The 27,753-nt window shown below is 38.7% G+C and overlaps 1 protein-coding gene across 2 annotated transcripts in view; it reads left to right on the plus strand.

The window, feature by feature from the left end:
• The window catches only part of USP9X (ubiquitin specific peptidase 9 X-linked), a gene marked incomplete at both ends in the record, with an annotated part of 110,365 nt that overhangs the window by 74,506 nt on the left and 8,106 nt on the right, over positions 1–27,753 (plus strand). For both annotated transcript variants that reach the window (XM_080719370.1, XM_080719371.1), the window contains 13 exons: positions 4,212–4,320; positions 4,537–4,683; positions 5,619–5,765; positions 7,197–7,419; positions 11,225–11,445; positions 12,975–13,165; positions 14,272–14,445; positions 17,439–17,580; positions 20,156–20,909; positions 21,295–21,418; positions 22,568–22,793; positions 23,637–23,766; positions 26,113–26,298. In XM_080719370.1, the coding sequence (XP_080575496.1) occupies positions 4,212–4,320; positions 4,537–4,683; positions 5,619–5,765; positions 7,197–7,419; positions 11,225–11,445; positions 12,975–13,165; positions 14,272–14,445; positions 17,439–17,580; positions 20,156–20,909; positions 21,295–21,418; positions 22,568–22,793; positions 23,637–23,766; positions 26,113–26,298 (2,774 nt within the window). The remainder of the gene's footprint in view (positions 1–4,211; positions 4,321–4,536; positions 4,684–5,618; positions 5,766–7,196; positions 7,420–11,224; positions 11,446–12,974; positions 13,166–14,271; positions 14,446–17,438; positions 17,581–20,155; positions 20,910–21,294; positions 21,419–22,567; positions 22,794–23,636; positions 23,767–26,112; positions 26,299–27,753) is intronic.

The raw sequence follows: 27,753 nt of genomic DNA on the forward strand, positions 1-27,753 counted from the left end.
AAAGTTCCTTGAGCCAGGCATGGTGACACACACCTGTGATCTCAGTACTTGGGAGATTGAGACAGGAGGATCGCAGATCAAGACCATCCTTGGCAACATAGTGAGATGCTTAGCAACCTATTGAGACTTATTTCAGAATAAAAAAATGCAGCCAGGCATGGTGGCTCACACTTGTAATCCCAGCATTTGGGGGGCTGAGACAGGAGGATCCAGGTTCGTATACAGTTTCAACAACTCAGTGAGACCCCGTTTCAAAATAAAGAATAAAAAACAGGGCTGGAAGTATAACTCGGAAGAGAATGCTCCTGGGTTCCATCCTCAGTACCAAAAATATTTTAAAAATGAAAATGCCTGGGGGTGTAGCTGCCCTTGGGTTCTGTTTACCAAACCACAGAAAAATGGGAAAAAATGTTTTTTTTTTTTAAGCTGGGCATGGTGGTGCACACCTGTAATCCCAGCAACTTGGGAGACTGAGACTGGAGGATCGCAAGTTCAAGACTAGCCTGACGAATTAGCAAGATCCTATTTCAAAATGGAAATTTTAAAAAGACTGGAGGTGTAGCCAACTGGTACACATCAGAATTTGATCTCTAGTATCAGTAAAGAAAAAAGAAATTAGTCTTGTGTAATTTCCTAGAAGAATCTAGTGTTGGCCCTTTCAGAAATGTCTTTCACGGGATCTTCACAAATCAGGATAGGAGGAAGACTTGCTACTTCCTTGAGAAAACTTTATTATGCTTAACAGCTATATATATTGGAAAATATAAATAGGTTGAATAAATCTAACTCTATTTAATACGGCATTTGGGTGGGAGTGGTGAGGAGAAAGTTGACTAGCCAGTAGTTTTAATGAAATCAAAACAGGAGATAGCACATTTCTTACTCTGTGATGATTTTTCTAAACCTTAAATTAGGAGCATGATTTAATCTCTTGTGAACATGTTCTCTGCCTCCATTTATAAAAATTTCTCTTGCCAGTCGATGATGGCGCACACTTGTAGTCTTAGTACTTTGGGGGCTGAGACAGGAGGATTGCAGGTTCATTGCCCACCTCTGCAACTTAAAGGCTGGGGGTATAGCTCAGTGGTAGAATGCTTGCCTAAAATGTATGAGGCCCTAGGTTCAACCTCTAACACCACCAAAACCAAAATTCTTATATGTTGTAGAACCATTTCACTCTTCTCTTTTCCTGAAACTGCCCATAATGGGGAAAAGTGCTATAGAAAGCATGTAATATCAGATCTTTCTTACTTTGTAATGATAAAGTATTCTTTTTTTTTGGGGGGGGGTCTGGGGATGGAACCCAGGGGCATTTAACCTCCGAGCTACACCCCCTGCCCTATTTTTTATTCTTTATTTTGAGACAGGGTCTCACTAGGTCACTTTGGGCCTCACTAAGTAGCTGTGGCTGTCCGCGAACCATGATCCTCCAGTCTCAGCCTCCCGAATGCTGGGATTACAAGCATGTGCCACCACGCCCGGCTCATTGATAAAGTATTCTAACGATAGTATCTTTGAGCTTTTAGGTATTCCTTATCTGAAATGCTTGGGTCTAGTATTTCAGATTTTGAAGTTTTCCAAATTCTGGACTATTTGCTTATTTGCGTAGACTTTACTATTAGAGGATCTCTAATTCAAAAACTCTAGATGCTCCAAAACTTGAGGCTTAAGTATCTACTGTTCATAAAAATCCCCTATTTCCAGTTTATAAAAATTTGACAGCAAACCTGACCTGAATATTATGTTGTTGGCATTAACTTTCTAAAGTTTATGTTCTGGAACATACCTGGATCAAAACTTACAGGGCCTGTGAACCGACATACATGAATTTGTCCTCAGTTAGGGTCTTCACTTGAATAATCATACTAGTAAACAGTGTAGCTATTTACAAAGCACTTCTCACTTGATCCCTATAGTAATTCAAAGGTAGACTTTGAGCTGGAGCATATAGCATGCATAAGGTCCTCTGGCTTCCCTTCCCAGCACCAGCGAAAAGTATATTTTGCTGACTGGAAAGGCTGAGGCTATTGAAATGAAATGATTGACATCACTAAATGTTAAAACTTAAGTCTCAAACAAGGTTTTCTACCTGTTGGATTCTGACTTGTTTTTGCCACACAGTTTGACTTTGGGTATAATAATCCACCAGCAGTATATATGTGAGTCCTTACTATGTGCTTCGCAATTAAAAAGTCAGTATAAGGAACTTTGGGATAGAAATTGGTGCCATAAAAAGATAGTACTTTGATAATTAGAAGAATAGGTTATTTTCATTGAAGAGTTGTTTTTGGTTTTTGTTTTTTTTTTAGGATAAAATATATAAGCTCATGTTTGAAAAGGATTTGTATGTACATAAAAATGAAAAACTAGAGGTTGAGATTATATCGTGTGGGGGGGGTGGTACTGGAGGTGGAACCCAGGGCTTTTCTACCTCTGGGCTATACTCCAAGACCTATTTTATACTTTATTTGGAAACAGGGTCTCACTAAGTTGCTGAAAGCCTCACTAAGTAGCTGAGGCTGGCTTGAACCTGTGCGATCCTCCTGTCTCAGCCTCCCAAGCGCAGGGATTACAAGCGTTCGCCACCACACCTGGCTTGAGATTATAGTTCAGTGGTAGAGCACTTGCTTTAACTTCCTATGGCTTTCACTTCTATACACTTTTCTTTCCTCCCGTTGTACTGCTTCTCACCCTAAGCAAGCAGCTCCTTTTGCTGGACAACTGCAGTACCTTTGACCTCCCTGCCACTGGTTTACACTCCTTAACCTATGAACCATACAGAATGATCTCCAAAAAGTGCATTTATGTTGCTTTCCTGCTTAAAATGATTTCAATTCCAAACATTAAAATTTGGCTTATAATATGTACACTAAAGTTTATCCCGTTTTGACTCATTCAAATTTTAGCTTAAATGCCACATTTTCCAGTAACTTTTTATTGTCCTTAGATGAGGAAGGTTTCCCAGACCTCTATTCTTATTAAAAGATCTGCTTTCCCATTACAACACAGATGCTTGTACTTGGGAGGCTGAGACAGAAGGATCACAGGTTTGTGGCCAGCCTCAGCAACTTGTGAGGCCCTCCACAATATAGTGAGACCCCATTTCAAAATAAAGAATAAAATAGGGCTGGGGGGCAAGCATGGTGGCACACGCTTGTAATCCCAGTACTTGGGAGTCTGAGACAGGAGGATTACAGGTTTGCAGCCAGCCTCAGCTACTTAGACCCTCCGCAATTTAGCGAGACCCTGTTTCAAAATAAAGAATAAAAAAAAAGAGGGCTGGGAGTATAGCTCGGAGGTAGAATGCCCCTGAGTTCCATCTCCAGTGTATGTACACACACGCCTGCCTGCCTGCCTACCTACCTACCTACCTACGTACCTTCTGGGTTCTAGAGGCACAGTGTTGATGTTTCTGCCCCTTTGGAATTTTTTTTCCTAGGGAAATCTGTGTAGTATATAAAATCTGTGTAGTATATAAAAGTTTTGTTTTTCCTTAAATATCTTTAATGCTCATGTAAAATTTTCAGTACTAAGACGAGAGCCCGGCGTGGTGGTGCACATTTGTTATCCCAGCATTCAGGAGGCTGAGACTGGAACATCGCTGTTCGCGGACAGCCTCAGCTACTTAGTGAAATAAAGAATAAAAAATAGGGCAGGGCGTGTATCTCGGAGGTAGAGTACCCCTGGGTTCCATCCCTAGACCCACAAAAAAAATGCATCATCACTTCTCACTACCCCCAGTATATCTGAGGCAGGACATCTGGGATGGGGCCTGAAAACTGGCAGGTCTAACAAGTTCCAAGATGATCTGGTGTTGCTGACCTGGAGACTGTGCTTTTGAAATGACTAATACAATGTAAGGATTATCTTACAGGATTCCTACAGAATTCTGTTATTCCAGTGCACAGTTGAAGGAAAATTCCGTGGAAGGCTTGCTATCGAGCTTTTTGTATCCAAAGGAGCATTTCCATCCTGTTCTGAGAGAGGGACATTAGAAGACAGCCCTCAGACTATTAACAACAGTGTGAGGTGATAGTTCTGGGCACATGACAGCCTGAGTTCATCTGCTATGTATTGCTGATAAGAGTGCTTAACTAAGGTTACCTTGTATAGTTAATATTAACTTATAACCCCCAAGAGAGAACAGTGTGAGGTTTTTTTTATTTATTTTTTGAGAATAACATGTTGAATGTGGAATATTTCTATTTCAGAACTGTTCGTCAGGTGGCCCAGGAGCAGTTCTTTTTAATGTGCACCAGGTGTTGCATGGGACACAGGCCTCTACTTTTCTTCATTACTCTGCTCTTTACCGTTTTGGGGGTGAGACATTTTTTAATATGCTTACCATTGTAGTTTGTTCTTTCAACAAGGACATTCAAGAATGTGTAGTTTTAGCTTGTGTTTGTTAGGTCAGTCTATATTTAATAAATAAAATATTAGGAATTTCCCTATTATAGTAATCTGCTGTAGTCAATTAAGTTTTTAAAAATTGGATTCTAAGCATGGACATAAATTCATTGTACTTTTTGTTTTCAGAGCACAGCTAGAGAGAGAGCTAAACATTCAGGCGACTACTTCACTCTCTTGAGACACCTTCTTAATTATGCTTACAACAGTAATATTAATGTACCCAATGCTGAAGTTCTTCTCAATAATGAAATTGATTGGCTTAAAAGAATTAGGGTAAGTTGCAAGTTATATTGTTTGTGTCATTGTTTTTAAAAAATGAGATTTATTAATAGATGGTTCTGTATCGGGGTGGCACACGCTTGTAATACCGGTACTTGGGAGGATGAGACTGGAGGACCAGAGTTCGCGGACAGCCTCAGCTACTTAGTGAGGCCCTTTGCAACTTAGACCCTGTTTCGAAAATAAAGAAGTCGGGCATGGTGGCACATGCTTATAATCCCAGCATTCAGGAGGCGGGGACCCGGGGGATCACAGTTCACAGACGGCCTCAGCCACTTAGCAAGACCCTTTGCAAATCAGAGAGACCTCATTTCAAAAAATAAAAAGACTAAAAAAATAGGACTAGGGATGTAGCCCAGAGGTGCAATGCCTCTGGATTCCAGCCCCAGTACTACCCCCAAAAAATTAATAAATAATTGGGCTAGGATGTAGCTTGGAGGTAGAATTCCACTGGGTTCAATTCCTAGCACCACAAAAAACAAAGAGAGAGGGTTTTATAAGTTTTTTAAAGCCACATGTGATGATGTACACCTGTAATCTGAGTACTTGGGACACATAGACAAGATTTCAGATTCAAAACCAGCATTAGTAACTTAGCAAAATTGAAAAATGTTAAAGTATTTTTGAATGGTTTTCATCAAAAATGAGTCTGTCAAACTTTGACTTTTGATTAAAACTCTTAGACGTAATTGTATGAGAATTTCTTTCTGATGACATGTAAAGTTTTGGCCTTCAGATTCAGCATTTTGTTTAGGAGTTTGTAAAGCACATTTTTAGGAAGTTCTGAAGCTAATTTAAACTTGTTTAATTGGAAAGATGTTGGGGAATTATTATTTCATGTCCTTCTAGCTCTGTCTTGTTCTGGCTCCTCCTTTACTCTTTACTTCCTTTTCATAACTTAGGCATTCCATTTTTTTTCCCATTGGCAGGATGATGTTAAAAGAACAGGCGAAACAGGTGTTGAAGAGACCATCTTAGAAGGTCACCTTGGGGTAACCAAAGAACTACTGGCCTTTCAAACACCTGAGAAGAAATTTCACATTGGTTGTGAAAAAGGAGGTGCTAATCTTATTAAAGTAAGCTCATCATTCTTGATCCTAAACTAGATAACATACCTTTCTAAATGATTCATTATCAAATTTGTCAGATTGATAGGTAGTATCATGTCTTTAGAGCAGGACATGGTGGTACACACTTGTAATCCCAGTACTTGGGAGGCTGAGACAGAATCACGCATGTTTAAAGCCAGCCTCAGCTACTTAGTGAGGCCCTCTGCAGTTTATGAGACCCTGTTTTCAAATAAAATATTAAAAATAGGTCTGGGAGTGTAACCCAGAGATAGAAAGCCCCTGGATTCCATACCAGTACCACAAAAAAATATATAGTATCATGTTTTTAGTTGCATTTTCTTGATTTTTTTTTAATTTTTAAGAATTTTTATCAAGGCTTCAGTAGGTTTTTAAAATATACCCATGTTTTGCATTATTTAATCGGTATTTACAAATGTATATAAGTAAAACTTCTAAGCCAGGTGTGATAGGACACACCTATGTAATCCCAGTACTTGGGAGGCTGAGACAGAAGGGTCTTAGGTTCAAGGACAGCCTCAGCAAGTAGTTAGTGAGACTCTTTATCAATGTAGTGAGATGCTTTTTCAAAATAAAAATAGAGCTGGAGGTGTGGATTAAATTTCTGTATACAGTATTAAAGCAAGTACTGTTTAACGTTTCTCTTATGAAAATCTGAATTAAGCTGGGCAGTTTGCACTCATCTGTAATCTCAGTACGTAGGAGACTGAGACAGGTTGCAGTTTTAAGGCCAGCCTCAGCAGCTTGGAGAGACCCTGTTTCAAAATAAACAAGCCAGGTGTGGTGGCGGACACTTGTAATCCCAGCATTTGGGAGGCTGAGACAGGTGGCGATTGCAGTTCATGGATAGCCTCAGCTACTTAGGCCCTTTGCAGCTCAGTGAGGCTCTGTTTTAAAATAAAGAATAAAAACATAGGCCTGAGGGTGTCTCTTAGAGGTAGAATGCCTCTGGATTCCATCCCCAGTACCACAAAAAAGTAAATAAATAAAAAATAGGGCTGAGTATTTAACTCAAGAGACAGAACTCCCCTGGGCTCAATCCCCACCACAAATAAAGAAAAAAATATGAATTATTCATTTCACCCAGCTATTTAAATGGGGCAGGCCTCTGTTTTGCAAGACTGCATTATATTTCTTTAATGAGTTTCTTGTGTATGGTAATTCAAACAAAAATTATCTTAATGAATTTTATTTTTATTTGGAATTGGTTTACTTTGAAATGCATTTGATTAAAGGAGTAAAAAAATATAAATTTTATTAACACATTTCTTCCCATGAGAAATTGTGTTTATTAATAATAGTAGTATTTTGAAGTGAGATCTTTTTATTAGAAAATAAGTGGTTTTTTTACAAGAGACATTTCTTTGGTTTTCTGAATGTATTATTACTAATATATACTCCTTTTTTTTAACTCCCTAGGAATTAATTGACGACTTCATCTTTCCTGCATCCAATGTTTACCTGCAGTATATGAGGAATGGAGAGCTCCCAGCCGAACAGGCTATTCCAGTCTGTAGTTCCCCAGCTACAATTAATGCTGGTTTTGAATTACTTGTAGCCTTAGCTGTTGGCTGTGTGAGGAATCTCAAACAGATAGTAGATTCTTTAACTGAAATGTATTACATTGGCACAGCAATAACTAGTAAGTATTTTTAAAGACAAAGTTGTGATAATAGCTCTCATGTTTCAAATTCTAGGTTTTTTTTTTTTAATGAAAACCTTCTAGTTGTGTTTTTTTTTCCTCTAGCAGCTAGTTTAACATTTTTAGAAAATGAATATATAATTAAATTATTATTAGCAAAAAATTTTATACAGGAAATATTTTCACATGTTTATTAAATGTCATCCCAAACCAGGCATGGTGGCACATGCCTATAATCCCAGTACTTGGGATGATGAGACCAGAGGATTTCAGGTGTGAGGTCAGACTTGGCAACTTAGTGAGGCCCTCAGCAACTTAGCAGGACCCTGTTTCAAAATAAAAAGGACTGGGGGTGTAGTTCAGAGGTAGACTACTCCTCAGTTCGATCTCCAGTTACTTGTCAGATTTGAAGTAGAACCTAAAGTCCAAAATAATAAATAGCCAGAGCAAATGCTACTTAAAACTAAATTGCAATACATTCAAAAACCTCTCATGGTGACGCATACCTGTAATCCCATTACTTGGGAGGCTGAGAAGAGGATGGCAAATTCAAGGTCAGCCTCAGTGACTTAGTGTGAGACCCTGTCTAAACATCAAAAACAAGAGATAAATAAAACAAGCCTCATAGCCCCACTGAACCTTATTGGAAGAGTGACCCTTGAGTTCAGTCCCACTACAGCAAAATTGAAAACTTCCGGGCTCTTAGGAGTTCTTCAACATTATTTTCATAGGAGTTATACAAAAACCTGTTTTTTCAAAGTTTAGACTCTGAGAAGATACTATTTCAGTACATTTTATTTATAGCCTCAATTGATACTCATATTTAGCCAATGAAACTAGACTGCAGATTTCAGATCTGAAAGAACTGAAGGTCAAAAGGAATGAGGGCAATATAAAATAACACCTAGCAGAAATACATGTAGGCTGCTTTTTGTTGTTGTTTTACTAGGGACTGAACCCAGAGTTTTGTACCTCAGAGCTACACCCCAGTCCTTATTTATTTTGAAACAAGGTATTGATTATTTGGCTGAGGGTATCGTTAAGTTGTCAAGGCTGGCCTCAAACCTGCAGTCCTCCTTTTTTAACCTCCTAGGTACTGGGATTATAAGCATGTACCACCACACCAAGCTGCCTGTTGCATATTAAGAAAACTATAGCACCAAGCATGTGGTACATGTTTGCAATCCTAGTACTTGGAGGCTGAGACAGAAGGATCACAGGTTCAAAGACAGCTTAAGTGAGGGAGACTCTCATCAACCTAGAGAAACCCTGTTTCAAAATAAAAAGTAAAATAGGGCTGAGAGTATAGCTTGGAGGTAGAATTCCCCTGAGTTCAATCTCTAGTATCACAAAAGAAAAGAATTGATTATATTAAATATGTAAGAACATGTTATTTTACTTTTCAATATGTTATGTCTCAAAACATAAGGAAGTTTTAGTTTTTTGTTTTTTTGTTTTGGTCTTTTTGTTGTTATACTGGGCATTGAACCCCAAGCTACACCCCCAGCCCTATTTCATTTTTAATTTTGAAACGGGCTCTTGCTAGGTTGATGAGAGTCTTACTGCTATTTATTTATTTACTTATTTATTTTATTTTGTGGGTCTGGGGATGGAACCCAGAGGCATTCTACCTCTGAGCTACACCCCCTGTCCTATTTTTTATTCTTTCTAATTTAAAACAGGGCTTCACTAAGTAGCTGAGGCTGTCTGGGAACCATGATCCTCTGGTCTCGGCCTCCCGAATGCTGGGATTACAAGCATGCGCCACCACGCCCAGCTAGTCTCACTGCTTTCTGAGGTTATCCTCGAACCTGCCATTCTCCTGTCTCAGCCTCCCAAGTATTGTGATTACAAGCATGTACCACCATGCCCACCACCAAAAATTAGACTTTTAGCTATTATCTTTTTTTTTCTTTTTTTTTTTTGTGTGGTGTTTGGGATAGAACCCAGGGGCATTCTAACTCCGAGCTACACCCCCAGCCCTATTTTCTTTATTTTGAAACAGGGTCTCACTAAATTGCCAAGAGCCTCTGCAAACCACAATCCTCCTGTTTCAGCCTCCCAAATGCTGAGATTATAAGATGGACCACCGCACTTGGCTCTTACCAAATTTTCTTATACTAGGTGATTTTTGTTTTTATTTTTAACTTAATGGAGGGGAATTCATGTGCTTATTTTTATTTTAAAGTATTACATTGGTATGGTAAAATCTTTAAATGCTAGAGATAATATATACTAGAAAGTATGTTTCTACTAATGCATTTCCTCAGTTCCCTCTCTTTGTTTTGTTTTGGTTTATTGTTTGTATTGTGCTGGGGATGGAACCAGGGACATTCTACCTCTGAACTACACCTCCGCCCTATTTTTTTTTTTTTAAGATCTTATTAAGTTGCTGAGGCTGGACTTGAACCTACTATTTTCCTGTCTCAGCCTACCAAGTACTAGGATTACAAGAGTACACCACCATGCCTGGCTCAGTTCCTTCTTTTTAAAATACTTTAAAGTACAGTGTAATTATGTATCATAGTGAGAATCAGAGTGATATGAACATGTATGCACATGTAACTTAATGTGTTTCCCTCCTTGTACCCCTGCCCACTCTCCTTCCTCCCTCCACATACATGTTAGTTTAGTAGTAATGCCATCTTACATGGATGTAACCTTGTTTGAATCCTTCCTCAATTCCTTTTGAAAGCTATAATAGTTGCCACTACTTTTATTTCTATCCTTCCAGGTTCTCTGTATATGCAAAATATTTTTCTTAGTGTTTTAACCACAAATGGGAATGTAGTACAATGTTCTTCAGTTTGTTTTCCACTTAATATGACTTCCATTGTTCCCTATCTGACCATAAGTTTTTACGTAATTCAATTTGTTGACTATATACCTTTCAGTATGGTTCCCTAGAAAATAAAGCTTTAATTGTTCCAGGGATATGTATATTGATTTATACCTTTTCTAAAACTTTGAAATCCACTGTCTGGTTTGCTTCTGAAGATAGCATTTCAGAAAAGGGAAAGCAACTGTTCTTAGATGGAGGGAAAGAAAGCTCACCTGAAGGTAAAAAAAATAGTGTCAGAACCAAGTTGAGAACCTAGGTGATTTTTAGAATTATTTATTTTATTTATTTATTTATTTATTTTGGTGGTACTGGGTGTGGAACCCAGAGGCTTTCTACCTCCAGGCTATACTCCCAGACCTGTTTTATACTTTATTTGGAGACAGGGTCTCACTAAGTTGCTGAGAGCCTCACAGTAGCTGAGGCTGGCCTCAAACCTGTGCGATACTCCTGTCTCAGGCTCCCAAGCGCAGGGATTACAAGCGTGCGCCACCACGCTCGGCCTAGAATGATTTAAAACTGAACAAACTATCATGTATTGATGTATTTTGTAGGCATCCTTAAAACATACAAAAGCATAAAGTGCTAAGAAAATTAGTAATGACTAAATGGTAAAGATATGAGAATCATTGGAGGTGCAGCTCAGTAGTAAAGTGCTTTCCTAACATGCATCAGGCCCTGGTTCAATCCTCAGCACTGTAATATATATATATCCAAATTTAGCATGTGTAGATATTAGCGTTATGTCATCTCATATGATTACTTTTGAGACAACCATAGAAGCACACCAGATAAGACTCAAGAGTTTGTGGACATATGGGTAAGAATCTTAGATGGAGGGGGGTGTTGAAAGCGAAGTGAGCACATTCACTGCCTTCAGTGGATTTGGAGTTGGGGAGAGATCTTCACTACTATTCTGTTGATCTTGAAAGCACAAAATGCTACAAGATTCTTTCCTTCTCTCAGCTTGTGAAGCACTTACTGAGTGGGAGTATCTGCCACCTGTTGGACCTCGCCCACCAAAAGGATTTGTTGGGCTGAAAAATGCTGGTGCTACTTGTTACATGAATTCTGTGATTCAGCAACTCTACATGATTCCCTCCATCAGGAATGGTATTCTTGCGATTGAAGGCACAGGTAGTGATGTAGATGATGATATGTCTGGGGATGAGAAGCAGGACAATGAGGTAAATTTAAGTTATTTTTCTTTTCTGTGTTTGACATTGTGATACCAGATATCATGGATACAGCTGTCTCTCAGTATCCAAGGCAATTGGTATAGGAGCCCCTGAGGATACCAAAATTCATATACGTGTATGTGTATGTATATATGTATAAGTAAAAAAGGAAACTGAAATTCAGATGGCATACACCTGTAATCCCAGTTCTTAGGAGGATGAGAAAGGAGTCTCACAGGTTTGAGGCCAGCCAGAGTAATTTAAGAAGACCCTGTTTGAAGATTAAAAAAGTCAAATAAGGCTGGTGGTGTAGCTTAGAGGTAGAATGCCCCTAGATTCAGTCCCCAATGCAAAAGAAAGGAGTTTTGTGGTTTCAACTCTTATATTTAAGATTTGGGTACATTTTGAATTAATTTTGATATAGTGTTAATGCTAAGGGTTCACAGCTTTATTCTTTTGCATATAGATACCTGATTTTCCCAGCACTGAAGAGTGCTGTTATTAACATGTTCATTTTATTGAATATTTATAGTTCCAAACACTTTCTATATAGTAACTCATAGTTCTCAAAATAGCCATGAGTGTATTATCCTCATTCATACATAAGGAAATTGAAGTTTAGAAAGTTTAAACCAGGCATGGTGGCTCACACTTGTAATCCCAGTACTTGGGAGGCTGAGACAGGAGCATCACAGGTTCACAGATAGCTTCAGCAAGTAGTAACACTGTCATCAACCTAACACCACCCTGTTTCAGAATAAAAATAGGGCTGGAATGTAACTCAGATGTAGAATTCCCCTGGATTCAATCCACAGTACCAAAAAAAGAAAAAAAGTTTTACTTGGCCAAAGTTACTTGTAAGTTTTAGAGAGTACTTTTGTGTTCATTCAGTCTACCTCAATCACTACATTAATTTTATTCTGCTATGTTATGTTACTAATATTATCTGCCTCTCTGTATCACGGTCAGGGTTATTCACTTAGGATAACTCATGTGGAATGGTGTACATGGTGGCGCACGCTTGTAATCCCAGTGCTTGGGAGGCTGAGATAGGATCATAGGTTTGCGGCCAGCCTCAGGTACTTAGGTCCTCCACAACTTAGTGAGGCCCTGTTTCAAAAATAAAAAGTAGGCCTGAGGGTATATCACAGAGGTAGAATTCCCCTGAGTTCAATACCCAGTACTGCCCAAAAATATAGATGGGTGGGTGTGGGTATGGGTGTGGATGTATAAGTATAAAATCAAGCCAGGCGTAGTAACACGCACTTATATATTCCCAGTACTTGGAAGGCTGAGGCAGGAGGATTGCACAGATTCAAAGCCAGACTTGTCTGCTTAGTGAGACCCTGTTTTCAAATAAAAATACAGCTGGGGGTGTAGCCCAGAGGTAGAAGGCCCCTGAGTTCCATCCCCAATACCATTAAGGAAAAAAAAAGAAAAGGCAAAAGTAAAAATCAATTGTTCGCTAACTGGCATTTGTCTCAACATATTTTGCTACACTTAAGATGAACTTGTTAATGATACTGTTTGGTTTCTAGAGCAATGTTGATCCCAGGGATGATGTGTTTGGATATCCCCAACAATTTGAAGACAAACCAGCACTGAGTAAAACAGAGGACAGGAAAGAGTACAATATTGGTGTCCTAAGACACCTTCAGGTTATCTTTGGTCATTTAGCTGCTTCTCGACTACAATACTATGTGCCCAGAGGATTTTGGAAACAGTTCAGGTAAACTATGGATGGATAATTATTAGGGATACTTGTTGAATTGTGATGAACATCTCAATACACTTAATGTTTAACTTCTGAAATACTTAAGACATCTTTCTGTTCAGCATTGAAGCAATCATAATAATCCCAACTATCCTTGAACCCCAGGGACTCATGTATATGTTGGGCAAGTGCTCTGCCACTGAGGTACTCCCAGCCCTTGTTGATTTTCTTTTTTAATTGACACATAAAAATTTTACATATAGCCAGGCATGGTGGCGCACACTTGTAATCCCAGCATTCAGGAGGCTGAGATCAGAGATTCGCAGACAGCCTCAGATACTTAGCAAGGCCCTCCACAACTTAGTGAAACCCTGTTTAAAAATAAAGAATAAAAAATAGGGCAGGAGGTGTAGCTTGAAGGTCAAATCCCCCTGGGTTCCATCCTCAGACCTGCAAAAATAAATAAATAAAATTATACATATGTAAGCTGGGTGTGGTGGCACATGCCTGTGATTCCAGTACTTGGGAGGCTAGAACAGGAGGTGTACAGGTTCGTAGCTAGCCTCAGCAACTTAGTAAAACCCTGTTTCAAAATAAAAAGAATAGCTGAGCTGGTGGGACACACTTGTAATCCTAGCATTTGAGAGGCTGAAACAGCTACTAATTGAGGCCCTTTGCAACTCAGTGAGACCCTGTGAGGCGGAGACTGGAGGATCGCACAGGTTCAAAGCCACCCTCCGTGGCTTAAGAGACCCTACTTCCAAATAAAATATTTTTAAAAAGGAAAATAGGTCTGGGAGTGTAGCCCGGAGGTAGAAGGGTTCCATCCCCAGTACCACCCCCCAAAAAAAAAAAAAGAAGAAGAAAAATGGGAAAAAAAATAGGGCTAGAGATGCAGCTTAGAGGTAGAACGCCCCTGGGTTTCATCTCCAGTACCACCACCACCCCCCCCCAAAAAAAACTACATATGTATGGGATACTATGTGATTTTTCAATACATAGAGAAGCAGCATTCAATCCCCAGTACCGCCAAGAAAATAAAATATATATCAATATATATACATAGAGTGTATTTGTTATGACTGTCACAAGTAATATGTTTTATTCTATTTATTTCCTAGACTTTGGGGTGAGCCTGTTAATCTGCGTGAACAACATGATGCTTTAGAATTTTTTAATTCGTTGGTGGATAGTTTAGATGAAGCTCTAAAAGCTTTAGGACATCCAGCTATGCTAAGTAAAGTCTTAGGAGGTTCCTTTGCAGATCAGAAGATTTGCCAAGGCTGCCCACATAGGTAAGTGCTAATTACCTGTTGAAAGTATGTTTAGTACTGTGTATATATTAACAAAAGCAGAGTATGCCACTGTTTATTAAATACCTAAAAGTGAGTGAATTATATAATGTGCATACCTAATTCTTGTGAGACATTTTTTATTTTCTCAAATAACTTTTCCTTTTACTATACTTAATTTCTTATTATTTCATACTCTTAAATTCTTTTATAGAGCCAGGTGTGGTGGTGCACGCTTGTATTCCCAGCATTTGGGAGACTGAGACAGGAGGATCATGGTTTGTGGATAGTCTCTGCTACTTAGGCCGTCTGCAACTCAGTGAGACCTCGTTTCAAAATAAAGAATAAAAAAGGGCTGGGGCTGTAGCTTGGAGGTAGAATGCCCCTGGGTTCCATCCCCAGTACCACAAAAAAAAGAACTATGTCCAGTCGGGCCTTGCAGAGTACCCTTGTAATCCTGGCACTTAGGAGGCTGAGACAGTAGGATTGTGCAGGTTTGAAGGCAGCCTCAGCTACTTAGTGAGGCTCTCAGTAACTTAGTGAAACCCTTTTTCCAAATAAAATATAAAATAAGTCTAGGGGTATAGCTGGGGATAGAAAGCCCCAGGGTTCAAACCCTAGTATCACCAAAAAAAGGCAAAAAGACTATGTCCATAAAGAAGTTATAAAAAATCTGAATGGATTGAAGGAATAAACAAACAATTGCATTGGATTTATTACTAATAGAATAGACCACATGGAAAACAAAGTCTCAGCCGGAGAAAATAGTACATTCAAAACTGAAAATGAAGTGATAAATTTACTTTAAAAAAAAAAAAAAAAAGCCGGGCGTGGTGGCACACGCTTGTAATCCCAGCATTCAGGAGGCTGAGACCGGAGCTCCGATCGTGGTTCATGGACAGCCTCAGCTACTTAGTGAGTGCCTCTCCAACTCAGACCTGGTTTCAAAATAAAGAATTAAAAAATAGGGCAGGAGGTGTAGCTCCGAGGTTGAATGCCCCTGGGTATAAAAACAGGATAAGAACACGAGCTTCAGGATATTGGGGGGGAGGATCTGGGGATGAAACCCAGGGGCATTTGACCTTTGAGCTACATTTTATTCTTTATTTTGAAACAGGGTCTCACTAAGTTAGGGAGTGCCTCACTAAGTAGCTGAGGCTGTCCAGGAACCAAGATACTCAGGTCTCAGCCTCACAAATGCTGGGATTATAAGCGTGTGCCACCATGCCCGGCATTCAGGAAAAATTTAAAAGACCAAACCGAAGAATAATTGGCATTGAGGAAAGCATAGAATTAAGGGAATTAAGAATCTTTTCAGATAAATATTATCAGAAAATTTTCCAAACTTGGATCAAGGATGAGGACATTCAAATACATCCAGAACCCCAGTCACACAAGACAAGAACAACCCCATACCACATTATAATCAAAATGAACAACATTGAGACTAAGGAGAGACTCCTTAAAAAAAAAAAAGTTCCTCAATCCCCAGTACAAGAAAAAGAAAAAAGAAATGATTGAGAAAGAATAGTACATGAATGAGAAATTGAGACTAAGGAGAGACTCCTTAAAAAAAAAAAGTTCCTCAATCCCCAGTACAAGAAAAAGAAAAAAGAAATGATTGAGAAAGAATAGTACATGAATGAGAAATTTTATGGAATTATAGTTCTGTTCATTCAGAATTAGGACATACGGTTATTTTTATTCATTTATTTATTTGTGGTACTGAGTATGAAACCTAGGGGCTACACTCCCAGACCTATTTTATACATTTTATTTGGAAACAGGGTCTCTTAAGCCAGCGCGGCTGACTTCGAACCTGCGTGATCCTCCTGTCTCCACCTCTCAAGAGCGGGGATTACAAGTGTGCGCCACCACGCCCAACAACCTAGGGGCTTTCTACATTCTACCTTTGAGCTTATACATACAGCTTTTTTTTTTTTTTTTTTTTTTTTAGGTACTTAGGTTGATATCTTGATACCCAGGGACATTCTACCTCTGAGCTTTATTCCCTGCCCTATTCTTTATTCTTTATTTTAAAAGAGGGTCTCATTGAGTTTCAAAGGGCCTCACTAAGTAGTTGAGGCTGTCCAGGAACTGTGATCCTCCTGTCTCAGCCTCCCAAGTGCTGAGAATTACAAGCATGAGCCACCATGTGGGACCATAAGCTTATGTTTTATTTTTAGCCTGGGCAGCTTTTAGTCTTTCCTCTAAAAGAGGTTTTACATTGGTTAACAATAGTTTGCCTTATTTATTTTTGTTACAGGAGATAGAACTGATGGGCATTCTACCTCCAAGCTACATCTACAGCTCTTTTTTTTTTTTTTTCATAAACAGTCTCACTGAGTTGCTGAGGGTCTCCCTAAGTTGATAAGGCCGTACTCAAAACTGCAATCCTCCTGTCTGAGCTTCCCAAGTACTGAGATTGCAGGCATGTGCCATCATGCCCAGCTTCAAGTTTATCTTTTAGATAGAACAGGGTTCAATAGACTCTACAGCATGGATCAAATCTAGCTCCTCCCTTGTTTCAGTATAGCTTTATTGGAACATGCTCACTCAGTTAGGTCTTACCTGGATGCTTTTGCTATAAGAGCAGAATAATTGCTACAGAGACCAGAGAGTCCATAATTTCCCTCTAAACAAATCACACTAAAGTACTGTTGGGGGGATACAAAGAGCTTAAGCTGTAAACTCAGATCAACCTTGCTTTCAAACACTTTTTGCCCACTTTTCTCATCACTAAAGTAGGGACAATGACATTTCTCTAGCAGATTTGTCGTGAACACAAGGAACCTAGTATAAAAGTGTTGAAATAACCTAATGTGGTGACTAACTTAGGCAAATAACTGATAATTACCATTGGCATTAATAACATTCTGTGACTTAGGAGTTTCATATAATTTTTCAAATGTTATTTTTTTCAACTTTATAACTACATAAAATGTTTAGAAAACTAAGGAATAAATTCTTTTTCATTCTTTCTTTAATATCTTTAGGTACGAATGTGAAGAATCTTTTACGACTCTGAATGTAGACATTAGAAATCACCAAAATCTTCTTGACTCTTTGGAGCAGTATGTCAAGGGAGATTTACTAGAAGGTGCAAATGCGTATCATTGTGAAAAATGCAATAAGAAGGTATGAATCATCCAGCTTTAAAATATTTATGACATTTAGCGATTTTAAAGAAGTTGGCTTTTTGTTGTTTTCACCCTCAGAATTCATTCCTTTTTAATTCTGTACTCAATTGTAATTATAATGGATATGTAGTCAAAATGATAACTAACTTAAAAATTTATCAAGAAACGAAGGTTAAAAAGTGCCAGAAGCCGGCCGTGGTGGCACAGGCTTGTAATACCTGGGCTTGGGAGGCTGAGACAGGAGGATCACACAGGTTTGAAGCCAGCCTCAGCTACTAAGTGAAGCTCTCAGCAATTTAGCAAGACCCTGTTTCCAAATAAAATATAAAATAGGTCTAGGAGCCTAGCCCAGAAGTAGAAGGCCCCTGGATTCCATCCCCAGTAACCACCTAAATAAATAAATAAATAAATAAATAAATAAATAAATAAATTTTTTTAAGTGCCGGAAAGCTGGGCGTGGTGGTGCATGCTTGTAATCCCAGCACTTGGGAGGCTGAGACAGGAGGATCCCACAGGTTCAAAGCCAGCCTCAGCTACTTAGTGAGGCTCTCAGCAACTTAGTGAGACCCTGTTTCCAAATAAAGTATAAAATAGGTCTGAGAGTATAGCCTGAGGATAGAAAAGCCCTAGGTTCCACCCCAGTACCACCAAAAAAAAAAAAAAGTGCCAGAAAACAGGTGTATAAGAGTGAATAATTTTAGCCGGGCATGGTGGTGCACGCTTGTAATCCCTGCACTCTGGAGGGTGAGACAGGAGGATCGCACATGTTTGAAGCCAGCCTCAGCTACTTAGTGAGGCTCTCAGCAACTTAGTGAGACCCTGTTTCCAAGTAAAAATATAAAATAGGTCTGTGAGTATAGCCTGGTGGTAGAAAAGCCCCTAGGTTCCACCCCCAGTACCACCAAAAAAAAAATGAATAATTTTAGAACGTACAACAGATTAATACTACCTTTTCTTAGGTGAGTTACAAACTCTTATGGAACTGTTCATATAGAGCTAGTAAAGAAAAGCATTTCTTTTTTTGTGTCCTTTACTTGGTAAAACCATTAATTTATTTGATCACGTAAGATTTCTTTTGCTACCCATGTTTTTATTTTTAATTTTAATTTTTAATTTTATTTATTTATTTATTTATTTATTTTTGCGGGTCTGGGGATGGAACCCAGGGGCATTTGACCTCCAAGCTACAGTTCCTGCCCTATTTTTTATTCTTTATTCTGAAACTGGATGTCACTGAGTTGCAGAGGGCCTCACTAAGGCTGAGGCTGTCCACAAACTGCAATGCTCCCGAATGCTGGGATTACAAGTGTGCGCCACCACGCCCCGCTCTACCCATGTTTTTAAATTATATGAGTCAGATTTCTGGACCCACCCTGATTAGTTTTTATCTGTGGGAACTTAGTATTTTTTTGGGAAAGATGATTACACGCATAGATAGTAAATAATGTGTATTACTTCAGACACCCAAACCCTCTCACCTCCAAGTCCCCTGTGCTTTTTAGACCTTATGCGCCACATAGAGATATATTAAAATCTAGATACAGAAATGTGGGCTGTGAAACCTTGCTGCCTGCCACCTGTAGTTCTATGAAATGAGACAAGTTACTAAACCTCTCTAGGACTCCTAGTCTTTGTTTTTTGTTTGTTTGGTTTTTTGGTTTTTTTGTTTTTGCGTGTTTGGGGATGGAACCCAGGGGTATTCAACCTCCAAGCTATATCCTTTGACTTTTTTTTATTATTATTTATTTTGAAACACAGTCTTACTAAGTTGCAGAGGGCTTCACTAAGTAGCTGAGGCTCTCTGGCTGGGATTACAAGCATGCACCACCATGCCCGGCTTTCTAGTCTTTAAGTAGTACCTGCTTTTGAAGGCTGTAAGGATTAATGAGTTACTGCTTAATGAGTTACTGCTTGGGCCACACTTAAAATATTATGTGGCCTTTAATTACCCTATGAATAAGTTTCATTTCTTTAGTTTGCTCACAACAAACCACCTTCATTAAAATAACAGTAAACATCAAACAAGTAATAATGACTAGACAGCAATGACAGTATAGAAACCAGCCAACAAAGAATATCTATATCACTAATTTTTGCAATTTGTAACATATGGCACACTTCATTTCATCTAAATTTTACTTAACATTTAAGTAACTGACGAATTACCTTGAGTGTATTTGTTATATATTATTTTCTTACTTGAAAACTGAAGTGCGCCTAAAAGAAATTTGAATGCCAGGCGTGGTGGCACATGCTTGTAATCCCCACGCTTGGGAGGCGGAGACAGGAGGATCGCACAAGTTCGAAGCCAGCCATGCTGGCTTAAGAGACCCTGTTTCCAAATAAAAATATAAAATAGGTCTGGGAGTGTAGTCCGGAGGTAGAAGGGCTTCCAGGAACCCAAGCACCACAAAAGTTAATTAATTAAGAAAGATAGAGGGGGGGAGGGAGGGAGGAGGGAGGGGGAGAAAGAAAGAAAGAAATTTGATATTTAAATTTTGCTTGGGTTTTCTTTTGTACATTTTTAGCAGTGGGTTTTAAAAATATTTGTTTTATGTAATTTTTTATTTTAGGTCGATACGGTAAAGCGCTTGCTAATTAAAAAATTACCTCCTGTCCTTGCTATTCAACTGAAACGATTCGACTATGACTGGGAAAGAGAATGTGCAATCAAGTTCAATGACTATTTTGAATTTCCCCGAGAACTGGACATGGAACCTTACACAGTTGCAGGTGTTGCTAAACTGGAAGGAGACAATGTTAATCCTGAGAGTCAGCTGATACAACAGAACGAGCAGTCTGAAAGTGAGACAGCTGGAAGCACAAAGTACAGGCTTGTAGGTGTGCTTGTCCACAGTGGCCAAGCAAGTGGGGGGCATTATTATTCTTATATCATTCAGAGGAATGGTGGAGATGGTGAGAAAAATCGCTGGTATAAATTTGATGATGGAGATGTTACTGAGTGTAAAATGGATGATGATGAAGAAATGAAAAACCAGTGTTTTGGTGGCGAGTACATGGGAGAAGTATTCGATCACATGATGAAGCGCATGTCGTACAGGCGCCAGAAGAGGTGGTGGAATGCTTACATACTGTTCTATGAACGAATGGACACAATAGACCAAGGTGATGAATTGATAAGATATATATCAGAGCTTGCTATCACCACAAGGCCTCACCAGATCATCATGCCGTCAGCAATTGAGAGAAGTGTGCGCAAGCAGAACGTACAGTTCATGCATAACCGCATGCAGTACAGTTTGGAGTATTTCCAGTTTATGAAAAAACTGCTTACATGTAATGGTGTTTACTTAAACCCTCCACCAGGTAAGCTTCAAGGGTATTGCTTCTTAGTAATAATGATTCTTACTTGTAGGATGTATTGGGCATTAACATGTTTAAATGGGTCTGAATTTTTGCTTTTCGGTATTTTAAAGTAACATTAAAAATGACTTACCTTTGAGCAGTATTTACTGACTTCCATTTGGGGATAGATGAGGTTTCATTTCTTTCAATAATGTGTTTTCAACTTGTGCAGTTCATTTGAAACGCTTTGGAGAGCTGCTAAAATCAGGAATAAGTATTTCATAAATAGCTTGAGAAGGGTTTTTTTTTTTAACAAATTTAGGACTTCTGAAAATACAAACTTGTTTAAAAATGGGGCTTAAGAATAAAAAATTGTTTGATTTTTATATCTGCATTTTATTTATAGGGCAAGATCACCTGTTGCCTGAAGCAGAAGAAATCACTATGATTAGTATTCAACTTGCTGCTAGGTTCCTCTTTACAACAGGATTTCATACAAAGAAAATAGTCCGTGGCTCTGCCAGTGATTGGTACATTGCTTTGACTTTTCATTCCTGTTCACTATCATTTGGTTTGGTTCTTTAATAAAGTTGCTTTATCTTTTCCAAACCATGAGACATTTGAAATGAAATGGGGCGTGATGGCACAGGCCTGTAATCCCAGTATTTGGGAGACAGGAGAATCACAGATTCTCTGTCACAGAATCTCTGAGACAGGAGAATCACAGATTCCAGGCTAACCTCAGCAATTTAGCAAGACCCTATTTCAAAAAATATAGTTGGTCTGGGGATGTAGATTGGAGGTAGAATGCCTGCCACTGGGAGCTATCCTCAATACAAAAAAAGTTTTGAAATTAATAGTAAAGAATTCTTTGGTAGCAATAGTAAGAGAAATGATACTAAAATACTTAGCCTAAACATGACCAATTTTATAATTTAGAAGCTGGCTTCTGCTTCTGTTCCTTTTGTATCCCATCCTTAAAGTCTGTGTATAAAACAAGAATGAGGTTGAAAAGTCTAAGCTATTTAGTCAAGAAATCACTAGATTGGGCTTCCCTGGTTTAAAATTCTGCCAAAGATTTAAAGTGGCTTTAACTTTCTAATTATAAAAGTACAGATTGTACAAGGTATCCATTGTAATACCTTGATTTAAAAATTTTACTGTCAGGTGTGGTGGCACAGGCTTGTAATCCTAATACTTGGGAGGCTGAGACAGGAAGATCACAAGTTCAAAGCCAGCCTCCACAACTTATGGAGATTCTCAGCAATGTAGTGAAACACTGTTTCCAAATACGAAATAAAATCAAGCTGGAGGTATAGCTTGTATGGAGGTAGAATGCCTCTGGGTTCCATCCCTAGTGCCAGTAAAAAAAAAAAAAAATTATATACACACACACATACTAATTTTACTCATCCAAAAGTAAAAGGAAAGTTTAAGGGAAAAGGAGAATATTTTGTTATGTAACATAAGATTTTGATAATGAATTTTTAGAGAAAAATGCAAGATTGACTCATAGTATTCATCTATCATTTTAATGTTAGTACTAGAAGCAACCATTGCTACTGCTTTCTCCATAAAAGAAAGTTCTTCATATTTTTTGTGATTCATAGAGATCATCCCTTTTCTATATGAAACAAGTTACCGAATTGATAGTCATAAGTTCTGTTTGTTTGTTTTAGGTATGATGCATTGTGTATCCTCCTTCGTCACAGCAAGAATGTACGTTTTTGGTTTGCTCATAATGTCCTTTTTAATGTTTCAAATCGCTTCTCCGAATACCTTTTGGAATGCCCTAGTGCCGAAGTGAGGGGTGCGTTTGCAAAACTTATAGTTTTTATTGCACATTTTTCCTTGCAAGATGGGCCATGTCCTTCACCTTTTGCATCTCCTGGACCTTCTAGTCAGGTAATTGCACTGCTTTCTAATGATTAAATGCTTACTAAATAGTGTTTCTTGGAAATTGAAATCACAGACTTATGTGCACCTCTTTGATATGTTTATCTAAATACACACGTTACACATCTGGTGTCTGAGTTCAATGAAAATTAATGCATAGAAAAAAGTGATTATTGGCTCTTTTAGAACATATAATTAAGCTACTGATTACAGTTGAGTAAAATTTTTTAAAGGCTTTTTATGGTACTGAGGATGGAACCCAGGGCATTCTACATTCAAGCTACACCCTCAGCCCTATTTTTTATTCTTTATCTTGAAACAGGGTCTCACTGAGTTGCAAAAGACCTAAGTAGTAGTTGAGGCTGGCCATGAACCGTGATCCTCCTGTTTCAGCCTCCCAAATGCACAGATTACAAGCGTGCGCCACCACACCCGGACTTCATGGACTTTATAGTTTATATCATGAAGGATTTATAATGAAATCTATATCAGATCTTCATTCCCCTTTTTTTTTCCGATATTGGGGACTGAACCCAGAGACATTCTATCGCCAAACTACACCCCCACCCTATTTTATTCTTTATTTAGAAACAGGATCTCACTAAGTTGAGAGGACCTCACGAGTAGCAAACAAACCTTCCATCCTCCTGTTTCAGTCTCCCAAGTACTGGGATTAAAGGTGTGCACCACCATGCCTGGCTTTCATTTCTTTCTCAAGAAACGGCCCTTTTTAATAATTTAATCAATCCCTCCATAAATATATGCTTGTATTCAGCTAGTTCTAATTTTTTGGAAATAGAATTATTATGCCTACTCATTGCTGAGAAGCAACTAATATTTTGTCTTTTACAGGCTTATGACAACTTAAGCTTGAGCGACCACTTACTAAGAGCAGTGCTAAATCTCTTGAGAAGGGAAGTTTCAGAGCATGGACGTCATTTACAGCAGTATTTCAACTTGTTTGTAATGTATGCCAATCTAGGTAAGAATCTAGGTTTTCATAATCTATTTTGTGTTAAGCAGTGAAGTCACATTTCTGCATGTGTCTTAGCTCTGCATTATACACAGATGAGAATCTGTCTTAATCATGTTTTGTCCTACAGTAGTGGTTGCAGATCTGACTGCTTTTTGAATGTACTCATTCATAGGCCCCGTCCCACACTGATACCAGAATTCACAAAGTCAATACAAGGAATCCCATGTTTTCAAATGTCCCAGATGGTTATACTCCCCATGTTTGTTTTTATATTATGGAAACACTGGTAAAGTAAATGAAAATAAGTGGTAATATATTCACTTAGGGGACTTAGTGGTAGAGTGCTTGCCTAGTATGCATGAGACCTTAAGTTCAGTCTTCAGCACTGCAAACAAAAAATTAGGAGTTGACATGAATTACTGTGTTACCTCTGTGTATATCAACTCTTCTTTTCAAAGCAATTTGTTCTTTCTAAAACCACTTGGTGATTTCTCTCAGGGATTACTAGGCTGGGCCGCTTAATCACCGCTTGCTCTGTTATACATTGGCAGGATTCATGATTTTGCATTGTTCCCCAACTACTAGATTCTGCAGTGCTCAGAAAATGTTCACTGAGTAGCTGGAGAGTAAGGAATATCAAGAAGTCCTTCCAATGTTAACTTTGGTGTTTTTATCTTTTTTTTTTTTTTTTTTTTTTTTTACTTTTGGGAAGGAAGGTAATATAAATTTTTTTAAAAAGTGTTAGTGTACTGATCCCAAAATGATTAATTTTTGAGACATTCCAGTCAAAGTCTAGAGATGATAATATGTATAGGGCCAGATAAGGAATTGAGTCAGATACTTGATAGGTAGTTCTTGAGTAGCTTAAAGTACCTTATATAAAAAAATTGTTTTATACCCAAGTATCCCTATTTAAGATTTTTCTTTATTAACATACTAATCACCAATTGATACAAAGCCCTTTTGACATCAGGAACATTTTATTCTATTTTTGTCCCTGTAGTTGGTCATCTTTCCCTTAACCTTTCTATTACCAGAGATGATTGGGTGTCAAAAATAACAAATTTAGGTATTCACAAAATTTCTGTTAACTCCTCTTCTAGATACTACCTATTCATAAAATAATATCATTGGTCCATAAGGGAACCACTGGTAAAATTTCCCTGCTAAAGGCAGATAATAGGTCTGCAGACCTAAAGATGAACCCCCTAAGATAAGATACACTTAGAGATTCAAAATTGTTTGTATTTAAGAAAGGTAAAGCAGAGCCAGGGGTGGTGGAGCATGCCTGTGATCCCAGTAACTTAGGAGGCTTCGAGGACAGCATTAGCAACCTAGTGAGACCCTGTTTCAAAATAAAAATAGGACTGGGAGTGTAGCTCAGAGGTAGAATATCGCTGAGCTCATTCCCAAGGTAAGGCAGAATCGGATTGATGTGCTCCCAGTACTTGGGAGGCTGAGATGGGAGGATCACAGGTTGGAGGTAATCTTAGCAACTTCATGAGGCCTTCAGCAACTTATACCCTTTTTCTAAATAAAAAGTGTTGGGGGTATAGTTTGGAGGTACACTGTTCCTGGGTTTCATCTCCTGTACCAAAAATAATAATAGCTAGAACTTAAAGCTATTGGTGTGGGCTTGGTCATCCAGGGAAAGCATAGAGTGTGAAAAGATAGCCTGGCCTGGGAACTTTGAAGAGGATCAATTTTTAATGGATGAGAAGAAGCCAGATGTGGTCATACACCTGTAATCTCAGTACTTAGGGGGATTTCAGGTTCATGGCCAACCTCGGCACCTTAACGAGATTCAAAACAAAAGGGGGACTAGGGAGTGTAACTTAAAAGTAGAATGTCCCTGGCTTTAATCCCCAGTACTAAAATAAAAGGGATGGGAAGAACTCACAAGTAAGACCAAGAGCCAAAGAGGAATCCAAGGAGGATGTGGTTAAGGGATAAAAACTGTTCCATAGCTTTACCCCATAAAAGGGACTAGGAACCAAATTGGTACAAGTTGTAAGGAATGAGCAAATGAGAAGGTAGAGAAACTAGATATAAGCATCTTTTTCAAGAAGTTGGGTCATGGAGAACAGAGAATCAATTTATGAAATGTCATTTCTCAGTATAGTTCTTACTGCCTTTACAGTAAAGGATGCAGTAGGAAACTTATCCCCTTATGGCCCCGAATAGCTCAGTGGTAGAGCTCTCACTTAGCATGTGCAAGGTCCTGGGTTCAATCCCAGCACCAAAAACAAGAAAGAATGAGTAGGAAATACTTTTAATAATTCCTTCTTTGGTTCCCAAAGCCCTTGCCATCCTAATGTTTCTTTTCCTCTCCTCCCCTATTCTTCATTGTAGGTGTGGCAGAGAAGACACAGCTGCTCAAACTGAGTGTACCTGCCACCTTTATGCTTGTGTCTTTAGATGAAGGACCAGGTCCTCCAATCAAGTATCAGTATGCTGAATTAGGCAAATTATACTCAGTAGTGTCACAATTGATCCGCTGTTGCAACGTCTCCTCAAGAATGCAGTCTTCTATCAATGGTAAAGTAGAAAGTCTCTTCCTTGACAACATTTTTTTCAGTACTGCTAGGTATAGGTATATATAGTACTTGATCAGATGTGTCTGAAGGAAGATCCATGCTTGGGAATACTTTATATTTCGAGTTTGATACCTTTTTCACGTGTTTTTTTTTTTAAGTTTGGAATTTGCTATTTATTGCCGGGCGTGGTGGCGCACACTTGTAAGGTGCTAGGGAGGCTGAGACAGAAGGATCACACAGGTCGAAGCCAGCCTCAGCTACTTAGTGAGGCTCTTAGCAACTTAAGTGAGACTCTGTTTCCAATTAAAATATAAAATGGGTCTGGGAGTATAGCCCAGAGGTAGAAAGCCTCTGGGTTCCACCCCAGTACCACAAAAAAAATTGTTATTTATTATAGAAGCATACATGTTTCCCCTGAGATCCCACCCTGCCTCCCTCTACCCCTTCATACATATTATTGAGATTGGGATTGATAACTTCCAATATATAAACATTATTTGAACTATGTCCATCATCTTCCTTCATCTTTTTTCTTCCTCATCTTCCTCCCCACATCCCCTTTCATTATTCTTTCATTATTCTACTGGTTATCTCTCTTCATTTATCTGAAGTCTCTTTTTGTTTCCCAATTTCTCTATAGTTTCCACTTAAGAGACCCTATTTATGACCCTACTTCACTTTCTGAGACTGGCTGATGTCACTCAGTGTAATATTCTGTAATTCTGTTCATTTTCCTACAAGGCCATAATGTTGTTCTTTATGACTGAGTAAAATTCTATTTGTATAAATCAGTTTTGTAATCCATCCATCTGTTGACGAAAACCTAGGCTGGTTCTATAATTTGGCTATTGTGAATTTTACTGCTATGGAGATCTCTTCTGTCTGCTGTTAAGTAGTTGATAAGTTAACTTTTTTGTTTTTGTGATACTGGGGATTAAACTCAGAGGCATTCTACCTTCGAGCTACACCCCCAGGCCAGTTTTTTATTTCTTATTTTGAAACCAGATCTCACTAGGTTGATGAAAAGCTCACTTCTTACTGAGGCTGCCCTCAAACCTGCAATCCTCCTGTCTCAGCCTCCCAAGTTCTGGGATTACAGGTTTGTACCACCATGCCCACCTTGAGTTAACTTTTTGGCCAGGCACCGTGGCGCATGCTTATAATCCAAGGGACTCAGAAGGTTGAGGAAGGAGGATCACAAGTTCAAGACCAGCCTTGGCAATTTAGTGAGACCCTGTCTCAAGACAATGTAAAAAGGTCTAGGGGTGTAGCTTAGTGGTATTGCACCCCTGGGTTGAATCCCCAGTGCCACAAAATAAAAAAGAATTAACTTTCTGCATTTTATCATATCAGTATATTGATATATATAATCATTGTAACACACACTCTATTGTCCATGATACTTAAGCATGATTTAGCCAGGTGTGCTGGTGCATGCCTGTAATCCCAGTATTTG

This window comes from Muscardinus avellanarius (genome assembly GCF_963383645.1).
Source record: "Muscardinus avellanarius genome assembly, chromosome: X".
NCBI lineage: Eukaryota > Metazoa > Chordata > Mammalia > Rodentia > Gliridae > Muscardinus > Muscardinus avellanarius.